We start from the raw sequence: 20,814 nt of genomic DNA on the forward strand, positions 1-20,814 counted from the left end.
ACGTCCCAAAAAAGTGCTCCAACTGCCCAAATGACCACTGGAGGGAATCGGGGATGACCTTCCCGGACTCCCCCAGTGGTCACTAACCCCCTCCCGCCAAAAAAAAACCCCCACTTTAAAAACTTTTTTTCCAGCCTCCATGCCAGCCTCAAATGCCGTACCCACCTCCGTGACAACAGAATGTGTTTGATCCTGTCACAGCCTTTCCCTGGGTCAGATGTGGCTCTCGGGTGCAGTACAGGGTCACATCAGCATTGCATTGTGGTGGGTGTAGGGTATTGGGCTCCGTGATTTCATTAGCTTGTGTTACAGTCTCACGATGTTGGTGGTGGTAGGCTCTTCTCCCATGGTGCTTTTCCCCCTGCCTACTGGGTCAGAGTGTGCCCTGTTGTGTTTCCTGTTGTAGTCCATGTGGTAGTGGCCATTTTTGTAAGCCAGTTTTAGTTCCCTTTCCTGTGTTAGCCATGTTAGAGAACTTAGTTCTTACCTTGAATGTGGCTGAAAGAGGGCATTGTACAGCATTCTGCCAGCTCTGACCTACTGCTAATCTCAGTACCAGGGAGACTCACTGCGAGTGGGGCACAACCTCTGATCTGCAGTTAACTGTGAGTAAAGGTGGTTATTCCAATAAAGGACGTTTTTGGAGAGATTAGTCTTCAGGTGTCAACTGGTGTGCCAATGTTATATAGCAGCAACCAGTCCTAGAGGCCTGCATGTATGCAGGTCCCTGGAGCTCTTTTAGTGGGTATAGCAGTGCACTTCAGTCAGGTGGACCCAGGCCTATCCCCCCTCCCACCTGCAACACTTGTGCTGGTAAATGGGAGGCCTCCAAAACCCACTGTACCTACATGTAGGTGCCCCCTTCACCCCTAAGAGCTATGGTAGTGTTTTACATTTGTGGGTAGTGGGTTTTGGGGGAGGGGGTTAGGAGCTCAGCACCCATGGTAAGGGAGCTATGCATGTGGGAGCTTTTTCTGAAGTCCACCACACTGACCCCTAGGGTGCCCAGTTGGTGTCCTGGCATATCAGGGGGGGCGAGTGTACTACGAATCCTGGCCCCTCCCACGACCAAATGGCTTGGATTAGGATGTTTTTGAGCTGAGTGTTTTTAGTTTCCATTATCGCTAAAAAAAACCAAACGCCCAGCTCAAAAACGTCCATTTTTTTTCGAAAATACGGTTCGGCCTGCCCCTTCACGGACCCGTTCTCGGAGATAAACGCCCATGGAGATAGGCGTTTCCATTCGATTATGCCCCTCTATGCCATACTTTGTATTGTTATTTGAAATTTTTACTGCTGTAATTGCTCATATTTGATCTATTCTTACTGTACACTGCCTCGAGTGAACTCCTTGAAAAAGCCGGTAAACAAATCCTAATAAATAAACACATAAATAAATAAATAAATTGATGGCTTTAAGGGCTCAGGCAGTAAATAGCCATGTTCTATTTTTCATATTAGCACACGGCCATTTACTGCCCCATTAAAAAAAGGCCTTTTTCCCACCACACGATAGCCCTACCATGGCTTATTAAAAAGGCCCCTTAGTGCCTTCTAAATAGGAGGCAATAAATGCTTTCACATTATTATTATTTTTTTTTTTTGCAGATGTCCCAAGCTAATGGAAACATAAGCACATAACTTGCAAAAAAAAACCCAAAGCCTGACGTTAACACCACTGTAAATCTGGGCGTAGTGTGTGGGGGGGAAGTCCCACATTAGAAAACACAGTGTAATGTTTTATATACAATAGTATTTAAGCTCATCCCTAAACTACAAACCTCTTCTGACCTCTGAACCCTATTGTTATTAAATAGCATATAGGAAGGGATCTCATGAGATTTAGAGGGGCTAACAGTTAACAGCTCAGTTTTAGATAAATGTAAAGCTAACGGATGAGGGGTCATCTACTTAATCACTGTCTACAGAAAGTGCTGAAGTTTTCAGAGAGAATTGAAAAAGAGCAGTCAATTGAAAATTAAACTGTATATCATCAGCATAAAGGAGTCCACAAAAAAAGCAGAATATGCGTCTTATGATGGAAAAATTGTTTCCGAGTGCTTGGAATAAAGTTTTCTTTGACATGAGAAGAGGCATATTTTTTGTGGACTGCTTGGTATTATTGCAGTTTATGGTTTCCTCTTCTTGGGCTTCCATTATCATCAGCACAAATACAGTAATGAACATTTATGTTACAGAACTTCTATCAAATGGATGTCATGTAAAGATTGAACAGTAAAACTGACAAAGCAGAGCCTTGTGGAACACCTGCCTTCAAAGTCTTCAGGCAGAGGAAGAACCCATGTGAAGGAACATTTTAGAAAGGACATCCAAATCATAATAGGGACATCTACATCAGAATGTTCCAAATAGATGCCAATCTCACATGTATTTTCAAACAGGAAATATGTTGAGATTTCCTGTTCAAAAAAAAAAATGTGAGACAGATGTCTGTGTGCTAGAGATGTCCAGCATGAACAGCCATTTTATAGACTGGAACATCCAAATTATGATCAAGGGTGGGGAAGGGGAACAAGGGACATGTCTGTATGGCAGCATTCTTAGAAAATGGCCACACAAACATCTATGCAGAGCAGAGGGGCAGCCTAGTGGTTAGGGCAGTGGACAGCAAACCAAGGGTCCCAGGTTCAAATCCCACTTTTAACTCTTTTATTTTGTAATTGTGAGCCCTCTAGGAACAGAGAAATACCTATTGTACCTGAATGTACATTACTTCAATAGCCTTCAGGTTTGCAGGTGACTTATATATTTAGGTACAGTAAAGTACAGTATTTTTTTGTTCCTGGAGAGCTCACAATAAAAAAAAAAATAAAATAAAGGATCTAAAGTGGGAGGAGTAGCCTAATGATTAATACAGTGGGCTGGGAACTGGGTTTGATTCCTACTGCAGCTCCTTTGATCCTGGGCAAGTCACTTAACCCTTCATTGCCCCAGGTACAAAAGTTAGATTGTGAGCTCACTAGAGACAGAGAAAGTACCTGCATAAAATATATGTAAACCGCTTTGGTTCTACCCACAAAAAAGGCGGTATATCAAATGCAAGACCCAAACTTGGGTCCCTTGGTTTACAATCTACTACAATAACCACTAGGCTTTTCCTCAGACTTGCTTCCTGTTTTGACAAAAATGCCCATGATTCCTTTCTCTCCCCTGCTCCTACTTTTTCATCTCCACTCTTCCTTGTCCCCCCTTATTTTGCTTGCTAACTGCTTAGATGCCTACCTTGCTTACACCCTATGCTGTCTATTAAAGCGTTTTATTGTGTATTGTGTTGGCACTGTAATGTAGCATACTATGCTATACTTTGTATTGTTGTTTGAATATTTTTACTGCTGTAATTGTCTATTGCTTATGTTTCAATTATTCTTGCTGTACACTGCCTTGAGTGAATGCCTTCAAAAAGACGGTAAATAAATCCTAATAAATAAATAAAAACCAGACCCATTGCGGTATATCAAAAGTTATAAATAAATACTTGAAACTTTCATGGGGCCTGATATCCCCCTTCAGTTTCACATGCAGAGGAGAGAGAGGGGTATAGCAACCACTGTGGGATTACAGAGATGTCATCAGAGCACCTTTTTATACCCTGGATGTTCCTGAACAGGTCTAAATAAGGACGTCCTTCTTTTTAGAATGGGTTGTTTCTTCCTCTTTGGTAATTTTTGTTGGATGACCTGATTTTGGACCCTCCTTAGTCTTGTCCAAAATTAGTCCTTTTGCTATTTGGACATATTACAGTGTTGGATGTTCCTTCTCTGCCTTTGCAAAAGCATTACTTGATGGACTTCCATTTTGGCCTTTTGAGATGTTCATATGTTTCAAAAATAAGCACCATAAACTCTGTAATTTTTTCATTTAAAAAGATGAGAACCAGGATAAAAGATATATGATGTATTTAGAGCTTCCAAGCACTTTAACAAGATGACATGGATAGATTTATTAAAGGCTGACAAGATATCAAGTAGGACTAATACATATTGAATGTAATGATCTAATCCCTGTCATGTCATCTAGGGTAGAGAAAACCATCCCTGTGGATGAAGTTAAACCTACACCCTGCTGCAACTAACCATTAACAGTATTCAGCAAATAATATACTACTAAAAATGTCAAGCATTTCTATCTATATGAAAACATTCACATTTGAAAGAATCAAGGAAGAAATACTGAGCATCCTGCAAATATTTGAGAATACTATTAAATTGGATAAGTGATAATATCAAAGAGGGAATATTTCCTGAATAGGTAATATAATTTTTTTACCATAAGAACATAGAAATAGCTATAATGGTCAGACCAATGGTCCATCCATCCCAGAACATTATGGTATCCGACACTCATCACAATCAGGATTTTGCTGAAGATATAGCACAGAAGCAGTATTAAGAACATTCATATCAGAGATGAGAGTTTATGTAAGCATGGGAGGAAAAGACACTATTGTTACAATTTGACCTTTTTAGTACTTTTGATGTCGAGCATCACTGAATCTTGATGGATATATGAAATGATTTCATTACAGGGGAAAGAGCAAGTTATTGGTTTGAGGCCTTTCTCTCACTAAGAACATATACACCTGGATTCTATACATCATGCTTAGAGGGGCATAATCGAAAGGGGCGCCCAAGTTTTCCTGAGGACATCCTCGCAGGACATCCCAGTGAAGGGGTGGGGAAACCCCTATTATCAAAACAAGATGGGCGTCCATCTTTCATTTCAATAATACGTTCGGGGATGCCCAAATCTTGATATTTAGGTCGATTTTAGAGATGGTCGTCCTTAGAGATGGTCGTCCCCGATTTTCGGCGATAATGGAAACCAAGGACGCCCAAATGCAAACCCTTTGGTCGTGGGAGGAGCCAGCATTCGTAGTGCTCTGGTCCCCCTGACATGCCAAGACACCAACTGGGCACCCTAGAGGGCACTGCACTGGACTTCAAATATTGCTCCAAGGTGCATAGCTCCCGTACCTTGTGTGCTGAGCCCCCCCCCAAACCCACTCCCCACAACTGTACACCACTACCATAGCCCTTATGGGTGAAGGGGGGCACCTACATGTGGGTACAGTGGGTTTGTGGTGGGTTTTGAAGAGCTCACATTTATCACCACAAGTGTAACAGGTGGAGGGGAGATGGGACTGGGTCCGCCTGCCTGAAGTGCCCTGCAGTACTCACTAAAACTGCTCCAGGGACCTGCATACTGCTGTCATGGAGCTGGGTATGATATTTGAGGCTGACATAGAGGCTGGAAAAAATATTAAAAAAAAAATTTTGAGGGTGGGAGGGGGTTAGTGACCACTGGGGGAATAAGAGGAGGTCATCTCCAATTCTCTCTGGTGGCCATCTGGTCATTTAGGGCACATTTCTGTGGCTTGGTTGAAAGAAAAAAAGGACGAGGTAAAGTCGCCGAAGTGTTCGTCAGGGATGCCCTTCTTTTTTCCATTATAGGTCGATGATGCCAATGTGTGAGGCACGCCCCAGTCCCGCCTTCGCTACTCCTCTGACACACCCCTGTGAACTTTGATCATCCCTGCAACAGAAAGCAGTTGAGGATGCCCAAAATCGGCTTTCGATTATGCCGATTTGGGTGACCGTGGGAGAAGGACGCCCATCTTGTGATTTGTGTTGAAAGATGGACAACCTTCTCTTTTGAAAATAAGCCTGATAGTGTTCTGCGCCAAACTCCAACCATATTCTATAACAATGCATGTACCTTAATTGGCATAACAAGCTAATCAGCATTGAGAACAGGTCTTAATGAGTAATAATGAGCACTAATTGGCAATAATTAGAATGTATGCATACAATTCACTAAGAGGGGCATTTTCGAAAGAAACGTCTAAGTTGGAATTTGGACGTCTTTGTAAAACATACAAATTCAGAGGCGGGAAGAAGGTCATTTTCGAAAAAGATGGACGTCCATCTTTTGTGTTCGAACATACACCATGGTCGTCCTAGGATTTGGACGTTTTGCGATTTGGACGTCTTTGATTTTTAGCCATTTTTGAACACAAAGACGCCAAGTCTAAAACATCCAAAGTCAAGCCATTTGGACGTGGGAGGAGTCAGCATTTGTAGTAGACTGGTCCCCCTGACATGCCAGGATATCAATCGGGCACCCTATGCAATGTACTGTATAAAATACTCCCAGGTACACAGCTCCCTTACCTTGTGTTCTGAGCCCCCACAAAACCCAACCAAAACCCACTACCCCCAACTGTACACCACTACCATAGCCCTTACAGGTGAAGGGGGGCACCTATATGTGGGTACAGTGGGTTTCTGGTGGGTTTTGGAGAGCTTGCTGTTTCCTCCACAAATGTAACAAGTAGGGGGTATGGGCCTGGGTCCACCTATCTGAAGTGCACTGCACCTACTATGAAACTACTCCAGTGACCTGCATGTGCTGTAATGGACCTGAGTATGACATCTGAGGCTGGCATAGAGACTAGCAAGTAATGTTGTTCATCAGAATTTAGGGGGTTGGGAGGGGGTTAGTGACCACTGGGGGAGTAAGGGGAGGTCATCCCTGATTCCTTCCAATTGTCATCTGGCCATTTTGGGTACCTCTTTGTGCCTTATTTGTAATAAAAACAGGTCTAGCTGAAAACGTCCAAGTTTTAGTCCTGGATGTCTTTGCTTTGTTCCATTATGGTTCAACGATGTCCAAGTCTTAGGAACGCCCAAGTCCTGCCTCGAGCATGCCTCCAATATGCCCCCTTCAGATTTGAACATCCTTGTGACAGATTTCTGACAAAGACGTGCAAAATGCGGTTTCGATTATACCAATTTGGATGTCTCTGTGAGAAGGACGTCCAAGTGCCGATTTGTGTCACTTTTTGGATGTCCATCTCTTTTGAAAATGAGCCTGTAAGTGTATTCTGTAATGAACTGCACCTAAATTCTAATGTGTGCAGTCCAAAAGAGGCATAGCTATGGGTGCAGAAATGGGCAATTTGTGGGTGTTCCAAAGTTTATGTGCACTGTTATAGAATATGCTCCTGTGTGCCGAAATCTAGGCACCGGCATTTATGCCGCATTTCCCTTGGTGTAAATGGATGCGTGTAGTTTTAAGCTCTGTGATATCAACGTTGAGGGGCATAATCGAAAGGGATGCCCAAGTTTTGCTGAGGACGTCCTCGCAAAATGTCCCAGTGGAGGGGCGGGGAAACCCGCATTATCGAAACAAGATGGACGTCCATCTTTTATTTCGATAATACGGTCGGGGACGCCCAAATCCTGAAAATTAGGTCGTCCTTAGAGATGGTCGTCCCTAGACTTGGTTGTTTCTGATTTTCAGCGATAATGTAAACCAATGACACCCGTTTCAGAAACGACCAAATGCAAGCCGCTGGATGTCCATCTTTTGTTTCGATAATACGGTCGGGGATGCCCAAATCCTGAAATCTAGGTCGTCCTTAGAGATGGTTGTCCCTAGACTTGGTCGTTTCTGATTTTCAGCGATAATGGAAACCAAGGATGCCCATCTCAGAAATAACCAAATGCAAGCCCTTTTGTCGTGGGAGGAGCCAGCATTCATAATGCACTGGTCCCCCTGACATGCCAGGACACCAACCGGTCACCCTAGGGGGCACTGCAGTGGACTTCAGAAAAAGCTCCCAGGTGCATAGCTCCCTTACCTTGTCTGCTGTGCCCTCCAAAACTCACTCCCCACAACTGTACACCACTACCATAGCCCTTAGGAATGAAGGGGGGCACCTAGATGTGGGTACAGTGGGTTTGTGGAGGGTTTTGGAGGGCTCACATTTACCACCACAAGTGTAACAGGTAGAGTGGGGATGGACCTGGGTCCGCCTGCCTGAAGTGCACTGCAGTACCCACTAAAACTGCTCCATGGACCTGCATACTGCTGTCATGGAGCTGGGTATAATATTTGAGTCTGGAAAAAATATTTAAACATTTTTTTAGGGTGGGAGGGGGTTAGTGACCACTGGGCAAGTAGGGGGAGGTCATCCCCAATTCCCTCCGGTGGTCGTCTTGTCATTTAGGGCACATTTTTGTGGCTTGGTCGTAAAAAAAAAGGATCAAGTAAAGTCAGCCTAGTGTTCATCAGGGATGCCCTTGTGTTAAGCACGCCCCAGTCCCGCCTTCGCTTATGCTTCCGACACCCCCGTGACCTTTGGTCATCCCCGCGATGGAAAGCAGTTGAGGGCGCCCAAAATCGGCTTTCGATTATGCTAATTTGGGCGACCCTGGGAGAAGGACGCCCATCTCCCAATTTGTGTCGAAAGATGGGTGCCCTTCTCTTTCAAAAATGAACCCATAAGTGTATTCTGTGTACTGTGCCTAAATATGGGTGCCGCTTACAGAATACGCTTAGGGAGAAATTTATTCCACGTGGAGTTTTCAGGCTCCATGTATAGAGTCTGGTCCATAGTTTGAAAATTAATAACATCTTTTCAGAAAGGTGGAGAGCAAGGATCTCCTTTGTTGACTATTTCTATTTAATGTATTAATGTCTTCTCTGGGATCTATTTTAGCAGTAAGAAGTATTCATTGTTTTATTCACGCAGATAATATTACCATCTAAATTCCATTTGAGAAGCTAATGACATAAACTGTCTTGATGGGGTTAACATACATTTGGTAGATACTTGGGCACAAAGGAATCGTTTAAAATTGAATAATGATAAAACCAATTTTTTGTTGTTAGGTATACCTTAAAACAATCACATTTTAGTGTCATATGAAAATCCTGGGAATAATGGTTGATACGTTTTTATTCTTTGATTATTGGATACAGGCTTTAGCTAGAAGGATATTTTGGACATTAAAAAAAATTGAGACATAGTAGATGTTTTAAACTAGACAATTTTAGACTAATAATACAGTCTTTGTTTTTATCACAAATTGATTACTGCAATTTAATTTACATGGGTTGTAGCACAGATGTTTCATTGAGGACTCTAGATGCTGCAAAATATGGCAACAAGGGTCATAGTTTCAGTATCTAGGTATGGAAGGGTTAAACCATTCTATGTTAGACTACATTGGTTGCCTGTGGAGGCTAGAGTGAGTTTGTAATTTTGCACTGTAATTTTATTTTTGATCATTTATGGTGAAGCATCAGATTATATGAGTAACCTGATATTATTATCTAACCATAATAGACGAAGCATAGCCAGATGCTATTTGTAACTTCCCAGTTTTAAAAATATTAGCTACAAATCTGTTAATAGCAGCAAGATGGTGAAATTCACTTGCCCTTCAGCATAGGAGTAATCTACATTATGGCTTGTTCTGGAAGACACTTGACTTTTTTATTTTGTTACAAATAGAATATGTGTAAGGAGCTAGTTAACAATCTGTGCATTCCAGGGTATGCTCCGTTTCTTAAAATGTGCTGCAGGGATCTGTACTGGGACTGGTACTATTTAACATATTTAAAAATGATCTGGAAATCAGAATGACAAGTAAGGTGATTAAATTTGCAGATAACATAAAACTACTCAAAGTTGTTAAATCATAAGTGGACTGTGAAAAATTGCAGGAAGACCTTAGGAAATTGGAAGACTGGGCATCCAAATGGCAGATGAAATTTAATGTGGACAAATGCAAAGTGATGCACATCAGGAAGAATAATCTAAATCATATTTACTAGATGCTAGGGTCCACCTTGGGAGTCAGCACTCAAGAAAACGATCTAGGTGTTATTGTAGCAACACGCTGAAATCTTCTGCCCAGTGTGTGGTGGTGGCCAAAAAAGCAAACAGGATGCTAGGAATTATTAGGAAAGTGATGGTAAATAAGACTGAGAATACTATAATGCCTCTGTATCGTTCCACGGTGCGGCCTCACCTTAAGTATTGCATTCAATTATGGTTGTGTATCTCAAAAAGATATAACAGAATTAGAAAAGGTTCAAAGAAGAATGACCAAAATGATAAAGGGGATGGAACTCTTCTTACATAAGGAAATACTAACCAGCTTATAATTGAAAAAGAAAGACGCCTATATTGCGACCCAAATCGGGAGATAGACGTTTATCTCACAAAAACGAATAAAGCGGTATAATCGAAAGCCGAATTTGGACGTTTTCAACTGCACTCCGTCGCGGATGCGGACAAAGTTGATGGGGGCGTGTCAAAGGCGTGGTGAAGGCGGAACTGGGGCGTGGTTATCGGCCGAACAGAGATAGGCGCCTTTCGCCGATAATGGAAAAAAAATATGCGTTTTTAGCAAGAATTTAGGCACTTTTCCTGGACCCTGTTTTTCCACGAATAGGGCCCCAAAAAGTGCCCTAAATGACCAGATGACCACTGGAGGGAGTCGGGGATGACCTCCCCTGACTCCCCCAGTGGTCACAAACCCCCTCCCACCACAAAAATATGCAGTTTTACAACTTTTTATGTTCACCCTCAAATGTCATACCCACCTCTCTGGCAGCAGTATGCAGGTCACTGGAGCAGTTATTAGGGGGTGCAGTGGACGTCAGGCAGGTAGACCCAGGCCCATCCCCCCCACTTGTTACACTTGTGCTGGTAAATGGGAGCCCTCCACACCGCCCCCCAAACCCACTGTACCCACATGTAGGTGCCCCCCTTCACCCCTTAGGGCTATAGTAATGGTATAGACTTGTGGGCAGTGGGTTTTGAGGGGGATTTGGGGGGCTCAACACCCAAGGGAAGGGTGCTATGCACCTGGGAGCTCTTTTACCTTTTTTTTTTTTTTGTAAAAGTGCCCCCTAGGGTGCCCGGTTGGTGTCCTGGCATGTGAGGGGACCAGTGCACTACGACTCCTGGCCCCTCCCACAAACAAATGCCTTGGATTTATTCGTTTTTGATCTGGGCGCTTTCATTTTCCATTACCACTGAAAAACAAAAACGCCCAGCTCACAAATTGTCGAATAAAACATGGACGTCTATTTTTTCGAAAATACGGTTCGGTCCGCCCCTTCAAGGACCCGTTCTCGGAGATAAACGCCCATGGAGATAGACGTTTCCGTTCGATTATGCCCCTCCACGTAGGTTATGGCTCTTCAGCTTGGAAAAGAGATAGCTGAGGGGGGATATGTTCGAGGACTACAAAATTCTGAATGGTGTACAACAGGTAAAAATGAATCAATTTTTCACTCTTTTAAAAAGTACAAGGGCTAGGGGATACTCAATGAGGTTACATGGAAATATATTTAAAACAAATAGGAGGAAATATTTTTCACTCAACAGATAAGAGAGGACATAGTAACAGCAGTTAGCGTATCTGGTTTTTAAAAAGATTTGTACAATCGTGAGCACAGAGTGCCTGGTGGTTTTCCCGGCTTCCTCCAGCGGGTGGTACTTCTTGCTAAGAAGGCTCTTCTTTTGGCTTGGCTTTCTCACCATGCACAAATTCTACAATTATGGCACTTACAGATGATCTACCAATTGTATCTGGAGGTGCAAGATTTTGATTCCCAAGAGGGTCGTGAGCCATTTTATACAACACTTCCAATTGACTTCATAGTCAATTGCTCTGTTTGTGACCTGATTCCTAGAGTGTTCTGTGGGGTCTTGGTCTTGAAGGGTAGACATGTGTGTGGGGCGTTCCTAAATATTATCCTGGTGGTAGGGATGGTCGTGTTGGAATATGAGATCTTATAGTATTTTAGGAGCTAGGCTATTTGTTGGAATTGTTGTTGATTGTCTTCTACTGTTTTGTTGCTGCCATCTTAATAAAAATGATTTAAAAAAAGGTTTGGACAAGTTCCTGAAGGAAAAGTCCATAGTCTGCTATTGAGATAGACATTGAGAAGCCACTGCTTGCCCTGGGATTGGTAGCATGGAATGTTGCTACTATTTGGATTTCTACCAGGTACTTGTGACCTGGATTGGCCACTGTTGGATACTGGTCTGGATAGACCATTGGTCTGATCCAGTATGGCTATTCTTATGTTCTTATATCACATTTAACTCAAATGAGAGAATGTTGCAATTAATAAGAAACAAGGTAAGGTTTATATGACATTACATAGAAAGTTTGAAAGAAGGAGGCACTCAAAATAATTACTCTAGGTTTCAGTTGCAGAAATAGCTTCCAGAGTACCTCAGTGGCATGAATCACATCAGGAAATGCCTGAAGCCTCTGCTCATAAAACAGTGTTTCTATCTTTTTAAAAACAGCTTTCAAGGCTAACATCTTATTTTGTTCAGAAAGCAAAGTAGAAAAGAGGATAGTCCTTGCAGTAATAATCTTGAGAAGTTTCAAGGAACTTAGACTAAGCTTGGCTCCTCCAATACATCTAGGGCTCCCTGTTGCTCATCTTGCTTAATCATATCACTTGATAAGTAAAGTTAGGTAGCAATAACACTTCTTTAAGATACTGTCTTAGCAAAGCAACAGCAGACAATAAGTGAAAACATACAAATTTCAATGTTTAGCTCTGACCTGATTCTCCACAGCCTCTTATTTTATGAAGACATTCAAACTGCCTTTAATCCCAAAAACAATCACAGTCTGCACAGAGGTAAGCTGGGGTTCCATAGAATCCACATGGATTTCCAAACATGTCAAATTGGATCAATCTCCAGCATTTTGACTGTAGTTTGCTTTGAAAAAACAGAGCTGTGCCACCAAAGTCTTCAACAAGCACTCAGTTCTGGAAACCACCTTCCAATGTCTAATAGGGAAATATCTGAAGGAACTTAAGCTACCTCTAAATCATCTCCAGTCAAAGAAGAACATGTACCCCTTGTGGTAATCATATGCTCTCCAACATATGAGAAGCTGAAGGAACAAGAAAACTCAATTGCACCAAATGACTAAGAGAGTGGAACCATCAGGGCAATCCCCTTCCATCTGAGAAATTATGAATCACATGTGGGGGAGGGTTTGATTCCCTCCCCCCCACCAGTGCTTTTTGGGGTTTTATGTAGCTTGATATACTGCTTTTCATTGTGAACACCTCAGAAGTTCCTGTTGATAAATTTAACCTAGCTTGATCTTGAAAGGGGAGGGGGTATAACACACTTATAGGTGATGATATGCTTGTCCATAAGCGTCATGACTGCTTAACACCAGAAGTTTTAAATCTTTTGCTGAAGTGATCCCTTATAGTGAATCAGGTGCAGTTCCTAAATACAATATTTAAAAAAAATCAAAGATTCAGTCTAATTTAGATTCTTTGTAGTCCTCTGTGGCTCTCCCATGGCTCCAAAGAGAATCTCATGCCTCTTTGCACATGCCCCTATAGCCAATGCAGTAGTGATGCTTGCTCTTATTGAATCAGCAGGACCCAGAAGTGACATCAGCAGGGCCATCCTGCAATGTCCCTTTCATCCACTCTTCCAACAATACAGCCAACCACTCATCTGCAGGTAGATCTCCTCCTCTTTCTTTGATTCCATTTAATTTAAAACAATATTCTAATCCAATTTCCACCAAAATTACTTCCTACTCTATACCTAAAGCATTACTACAACAGCATTACATTTGAAAGAATCCTGCATTGAAACATGACCTGTTTCTTACTTACTTGTGTAAGTGATGTTAAAGCCTCTCCCAGTGGTAGAGTGATCCGATTGAAATTCCACTCGAACTATATGCCCATTGCTGGCCAATTGGGAAGGAACCTCATTGCCAGAAAAGGTTCCAAGGGCTGGCAAATCAGAAATTCCTTCATCCTTTACTGAGACATAGTCAAACTGTGGTTCTACATCAAAGTCATTGAAAATGAGGTGGATCCTGCTTCCAGCTTCAGAAATAATCAGCCAGACACAGTTCATGTTGTTTCCATACTCTTCTGGGTAATTTGGTGACAGAATAATTCCTGATGGTGTGGTAAAGTTGAAAAAGCATGAGACTGCACAGAAGACAAAGACATGGCTATATTTTAACTTTTTGTTCTCTTTTCATTTAAAAGAAAATGATTATATTTCTGTTTTGACTAATATCTCCTGACTCCAGTAAGAAAACATTGTGACAGGACAAATATAATCACCCAGAGGAAAACTATGATTATGGTTATTTTGAATAGCTAGGCTCAGGATAATATTAATTTCATCTTTATCTTAACAACTTTAAGCTTCAATGCAAAACCAATCATCTATATGTATAACAGTTTTCAGCTATCATATCATACTTGCTTAGGAAATCAGTCCCCTGAGACTGCCAGTATTCAGTAACAAGTTGTCATCACTATCATATTAAATTAGCAACGGCCTACTGCAACAGTCAATATTCTGATTTTTCAGTATAAATGTGAACTATTTGTGGATCTTGGAGAAAGGCCACCGATAGCCTCAATTAAGCCACACCAGAAACAGTTCAGGAGATTTATTGAGTCAAAAGCAGTGTATCAAATCCATGATACACTTTGTAAGATAAAAAAGTGTCGTAGCAGCAACACAATTGAGAATATAGGGGTTGATATTCAAAAAGGTTTAATTTGGCAGGGAGAGGCTAAAAGGTTGTCCTGTCTTTGGAGTCCTTTTACTAAGGTGTGCTAACAGATTTAGTGTGTGCTGATTTGCGTCCATTGTATACCTATGGGCTGCATGTGCCTTAGCACTCACTAATACATTAGTACATGCTAAATCGGTTCATGCACCTTAGTAAAAGGGCCCCTTTATGTGCCAAGTTAACCTAGCACCAGTTTGAATATCTGTCAGTGCCCAGGTAACTTCCAAGTCAGCACACATATCAGCTTACCAGCTCCTTACTGCTTCAGGCTGAATATTACCCTTATAGATTAGTGTTTGGGAGCAGCTTCCAGAAAAAATAACTAATAATGCCGAACTATTTACTAATGTACAGTTGACTCTTCAACAGGGTATCTGCCTTACTTCAGGAGCTCAACAGTGCCCCCTGGCTTTAATGTTTAAAGGAGGCTTTCAAACCTTTGTTTTTTTTCTAATTACAGTAATGTTTGCTCAAAATGTAGCAATGGAAGATAATTCTATAACAGAGTGACTACTAATGGCACTGGTTATGGTGCTTCTTCCAAACTTATTCTATAAAGAAAAGTAGGTGCCTACTTCTCTTTCTAGAATACTAGTGCAAGTAGCTGAACATAAGCTTACATTTAGGACAGGAACACTTTAAACACTCCCTACAGCTGGTGTAAATACCTACACCTAGCTGCATGCCTAATGGGGGCAATTCTATAAAGGTTACCCAAATGTGGGCACTTAAATTCAAATTCTATAAAGACATCTGGGCACCCACATTTGCAAGTCAACATTTAGGCACTAATACTTATGCCATGTGAACGGTAATCATAAATGTGAGTGCATAAATGTTGCATTTTAGCTCATAACATAGTATTCTATAAGCGTGGAATACACCCATCTATATTTCCCCCTTGCATTTGTGAATTAAATGCCAGATTCTATAGAGGGTGCCCAAATATCTGTGTCCAAATTTGAGCATGATGCAATGGCATTCTCACAAGATGGTCAATGTCACCATGCCTTGTTCTGCCTTTTCTCCTTTTCCTACCCCCTTTGTTCCCTGGCCCTGTTGTGATTGTCCTGGTTTGATTGTTCCACTTCCTTTCTTATCAAATCAATGTAGTTCCTTTCCTTACTATTTTTGTTTTAATTTTAATTTGTAAACTGCTCAGTTCTGTGAGTCAGCTTGGATGGTATAGCAAGTTTTAATAAACTATAAGATGTGCACAGTGTTATCAGACTCCAGGTATCCATGCCCAACTTTTGTGCCAGATTTTAGCTGGCATAAGTCCTCATGTCCATAGTTGGGTGCAGGAATCCCTGCCAGGTGCTATTTTATAAAGGGTGCTCAATCTCAGCATGCATATGATACATTTAGACCCTAAAGTTATAGAATAAAGGGGTATTAATGCATTCAAGTGACTAGAATATCATCATTTAATACCTTCTTGCCATTTATAACTAGGTACCTCCTTATAGAATTATTCCGAAAATATATTTTTGATCATTTCCAGGCATTTTGAACTACTTTGTACATAATGGGCCAAATTCTATAACAGCAACTTAAAATTGGTGCCAAAAATCCACATGGTTAGCATGATTATATAAACTACGTAGTTTATAGAATATGTTCATATGTCATTCTTGCGACTAAAATGTAGGCACCCCCACCTAAAACCAGTGGTGTAGCCAAGGGTGGACCCGGGTGGGCCCAGGCCCACCCACTTTGGGCTCAGGCCCACCCAGTAGCAGCACACCTATGATGTGGCTGGCAGGGATCCCCAAGCCCCACCAGCCGAAAACTCCCAACTACTCCCTCTCCTGTGTACCTTGTAAATAGCATATCTTCGCCTCCAGTAAGCAGCGACTGATACATACTGTTTGCACTGGCCCCACAGCCTTCCCTCTGATGTATTTCCACCTATGCGGAAACAGGAAATTGCATCAGAGGGAACGCTGTGGGGCTAACATAAGCAGTGTGTATTAGTTGCTTAGGTGAGAGGGGGACAGACCAAATCGCTTGTGGGACAAGATGGTGTTCTTCTGCCCACCCATCTTGGGCCCAGGCCCACCCAAAATTGGGTGTCTGGCTACGCCTCTGCCTAAAACCAGGCCTAAATACCTGTGCCTATGTTAGGCGCAGATTGGGTGTATTCTATAATAGTTTTTTGAAACTCTCACAACCTGCCCATTCCACCCTCATGGTCATGCCACTTTTCAACTGCTTGCATTAGAATTTATGCTCATCACATTGTAGAATACACCTAGAAAGTTGTGCATTCTAATTAAAGCCAATTAGTGCTGCTAATTGGTTAAGTACCAATTATAAGTGTGGATTGGCTTGTTAATCAATTAAGTTGTATGTGCAATTTGGCCATGCAGCCAAATTAGCACACACAACGTAAAGCGCCATATATAGAATTTGGAGAAATGTGCACAAATGTTTTGTGTAAAGTGTACTTTGCACAAATGTTTTGTGTAAAGTGTACTTTACACAAATGTTTATGTAAATTTTGCATTAGTAAGCTACTACAGAGCAAAAATTTGAAGCAACTCATTAATGCATGCAAACATGAAAACTGATGTGCAAGTGAGGCTTCGTGGGCCTGTTTTTGATGAAAAAGACTGAAGAAGAGAAAACAAATTTCTTTTGTGGTGACCCCATTAAAAGGACCCATCAGCCCAAATCGGAGGCTTCATGGACCACTTCGCACAAGGTACCTTCAGCGACATCCCTGGTGCCCAGTAGGTTTGATGCACCCCCCTCACACACATACACCTTTCTAACCTCAATACAGTGCTAAAATGTCAGAACATCTTTATTTGGTAATCTGACTAATCAAGACTACCAATAGGGGTTATCTGGTGCAATTTTAAATATGGTAGAGGAACAAATATGGTAGAGGAACACCATCAAAGTGCAGGACTGTGATACACTATGTTCAAAAGTACACAGAAAAAGAGTAGCGTAGCCAGCAAAGCTCTTCCAAAAAGAAAACAGGAGGATGACCAGTTGAGAAGATGAAACTGTTTTTCTTCAAGAGACCCGACATGACACCATGTTTCGGCAAAATGCCTGCCTCAGGGGTCTGAAAAGTCACAAAAGAATGTGACATATGATGGTCAAACGAAACAATGTCTTTAAAAAGATATGGTTCAAATTGAAATCAAAAAGTATGGTCACGACTCACAAAGCACTGCAAAGCAAAATGCTACATCAATGTAAAGAAATGCAGTTAAAAACTTTAGGGGTCCTTTTACTAAGGTGTGCTAATGGATTTAGTGCTCGCTTATCGACACCCATTATATTTCTATGGACATCTTATCAGTTAACGTGCCCTAATCATTAGTGCATGCTAAATATGTTAGTGCACCTTAATAAAAGGGTAGGTTTATAAGGGATTGCATTATAGTTGCCTTACATATATATTAGGGGTGTTAGAGTATAAGTCTAACTGATCTGTTCATTTCTCCAGCTTAGATATTCATTTTGCACTATATAAAAAACGTGACTGACCTGACTATTGAGATTGCCAGTAAGGGGATGGGGGAGACTTAAGATTACAAATAATGAGTTATATAGCATTTAGGGGTATGTTTACTAAGGTTTGTTAGTGTTTTTAACACGCCTGTAAATTTAAGGCATGTTAAACGCTAACGTGCCTATACATTTCTACAGCCGCATTAGCGCTTAACACACACACACCATTTACACGTGTTAAAAATGCTAACACGCCCTTAGTACCGCTTAGTAAACCTAGTGTCAGACCTGTGAATTCCTGTACCAAGTAGAGTGCTGCCGAGCCTGGTACTCGGATCAGGTTCTGCTTGGCGGCCAGACAACCCCAGGTTTCACCTGCGCTGACCGCTGTTCCCCAGAGGTTGAGCCCCTAGGTGCAGGCGGCTTGCAGGGCTTATGAGATGGAGCAGGAAGCGGGGTGATGAACGTCACAGCCAGACAGGCAGCAGGCAAAAGAGTGATCCAGGTACAGGCAGAGTCAGTAGGCAGGCAGCAGGTCAAGAGAGCAATCCAGGTACAGGCAAGATCAGGAGGCAGGCAGCAGACACAAGAGTAATCCAGGTACAGGCAGAGTCAGTAGGCAGGCAGCAGACATAAGAGTAATCCAGGTACAGGTGAGGTCAGGAGGCAGGCAGCAGACACAAGAGTAATCCAGGTACAGGCTAAGTCAGCAACAAAGAACAAAGTAGAGGAGAAGCACACTACTGAGCAAGTAATACCTACCAAAATAGAAGCTGAAGCAAGGAGTCTAGGGAGAGCTCAGCTGATAAAATGCTGGCATCTGACATCAGCAGGGAGAAGGGGCACAGTCATAGGACAAGAGCAGGGGAAGGAGGAACCAGAAGACCAATAGGAGAGAAGCAAGGGAAGCCTGGAAGAGGAAGAGCAGAGCCAGGTGGGCAGAAGCAAAGCAATCGAGGAGCCTGCAGCCAGAGAAGAACTACACATACATGGCTCAGGGCTGTGCCAGTCAAGTGTGCGTGTCGACGGGACCCTGTGGAGCCTGAGGATGCCGCTTGCATTGAGGTAGGGGAAATGACACCTAGCCCCTAGTATTTTGGGCCTTAGCCATGAAACCTTTTGCTTTTTTTAGTTTAAAAATAAGTTCTACTAATTCAACTTTTATACATTTGATAAAGCATGATTCATAGAGCAAACCTTTCCAATGAATGTGAAAAAGATGCTTGGAAATATCCATGAAGGGGCTACAGTACTTTGGGGCTGATTTAGAGCATTGAAAGAGGGGCTATTTTCATCTAATGAATATAAATGTCTATAAGATAAGACCAAGGTGTTGGAACCACTGGGAAATAGTGATCTGATTGATCTGATATCTGCAGTGAAGTCACTAAAGAAATCTACTGTTACAGCATTTAATTTTTGAAAGGATGACAATGACAAAATGAGGAAAATGGTTAAAAAGAAGCTGAAAGGATCGGCCAAAAAGGTTAGAACTTTAAGGGCCCTGCTTACTATGATGCGCTAGTGTTTTTAGCACATGCTAATGCTAGAGACACCTATATATTCCTATGGGTGTCTCTAGCATTAGCAGGCACTAAAAACATTAGCACGGCTTAGCAAACAAGGCCCTAAATCAGGCGTGGACGTTGTTTAAAAATACCATTTTGGAATCCCAGACCAGATGTATTCAGCATATTAACAAAAGTGGAAAGAAGAGCTAACGACAGCCAGCATGGTTAAAAGTTGAAGTGACAGAGACTATTAGAGCCAAAACAGCATACTTCAAAGAATGGTAAAAGAATCTGAATGAAAAAACTAAGAAGCAACATAAGCAGTGTCAAGCTATATGCAAAGCATTGATAAGGAAAAATAAAAGAAAATACTAAACACATGCGGATTGTGAAAAATTGCAGGAAGATATTAGAAAACGGAAAGACTGGGCATCCAAATGGCAGATGAAATTTATTGTGAACAAATGCAAAGTGATGCACATTGGGAATAACTGAATCATAGTTATCTTATGCTAGGGGCCACCTTAGGAGTCAGCACTCAAGAAAAATATCTAGGTGTCATTGTAGACAATACACTGAAGTCTTCTGCCCAGTGTGCAGTGGCAGCAGCCAAGAAAGCAAACAGGATGCTAGGAATTATTAGGAAAGGGATGCAAAATAAGACCAAAAATACTATAATGCCTCTATGTCACTCCATGGTGGTACCTCACCTTGAGAATTGCAATCAATTCTGGTCACTGTATCTCAGAAAATATTTAGCGGAATTAGAAGAGGTCCAAAGAGGAGCTACCAAAATGATAAAGGTGATAAAACTCCTCCCATACTAGGAAAGGCTAAAGTGATTAGGGCTTTTCAGCTTGGGAAAATATATGGCTGGGGGGGGGGGGGGGGTATGATTGAAGTCTATAAAATCCTGAGTGGTGTAGTACAGGTAGGAGTGAATCAAATTTTCATTCTTTCAATAGAAGGAAATATTTTTCACTCAAAAAAATAGTTAAGCCCCGGAACTCGCTGCTGGAAGATGTGGTAATTGTGGTTAGCATATCTGGGTTTAAAAAAGGTTTGGACAAGTTCCTGGATGAAAAGTCCATAGTCTGTTATTGAGCTGTATATGAGGGATGCCACTGCTTGCCCCGGGATTGGTAGCATGGAATATTGTTACTAATTGGGCTTCTGCCAGATACTTGTGACCTGGATTGGCCACTGTTGGAAACAGGATAATGGGCTCTATGGCTATTCTTATGGTCATTTGCAATGGAATGGGAAATGCCATTTTTTGTCACTATCAAAAACTAGCAGAAAAAACATGAAAATTAATGTTTAATCACTAACCAATAACAAAGAGTGTGCACTATTTTCAAGATGATACCCATTGTACAAGTACAGACCACTGCACATGTATGAAATGAGTG

The 20,814-nt window shown here is 41.8% G+C and overlaps 1 protein-coding gene across 1 annotated transcript in view; it reads right to left on the minus strand.

Annotated features, from left to right (window-relative positions):
• Positions 1-20,814, minus strand: part of CSMD1 (CUB and Sushi multiple domains 1) — a 2,896,277-nt gene that overhangs the window by 971,667 nt on the left and 1,903,796 nt on the right. Inside the window, exon 14 of the mRNA XM_030195161.1 lies at positions 13,495-13,821. Coding sequence (XP_030051021.1) covers positions 13,495-13,821 — 327 coding nt within the window. The remainder of the gene's footprint in view (positions 1-13,494; positions 13,822-20,814) is intronic.

Source organism: Microcaecilia unicolor, chromosome 3 (assembly GCF_901765095.1).
Source record: "Microcaecilia unicolor chromosome 3, aMicUni1.1, whole genome shotgun sequence".
Classification (NCBI taxonomy): domain Eukaryota; kingdom Metazoa; phylum Chordata; class Amphibia; order Gymnophiona; family Siphonopidae; genus Microcaecilia; species Microcaecilia unicolor.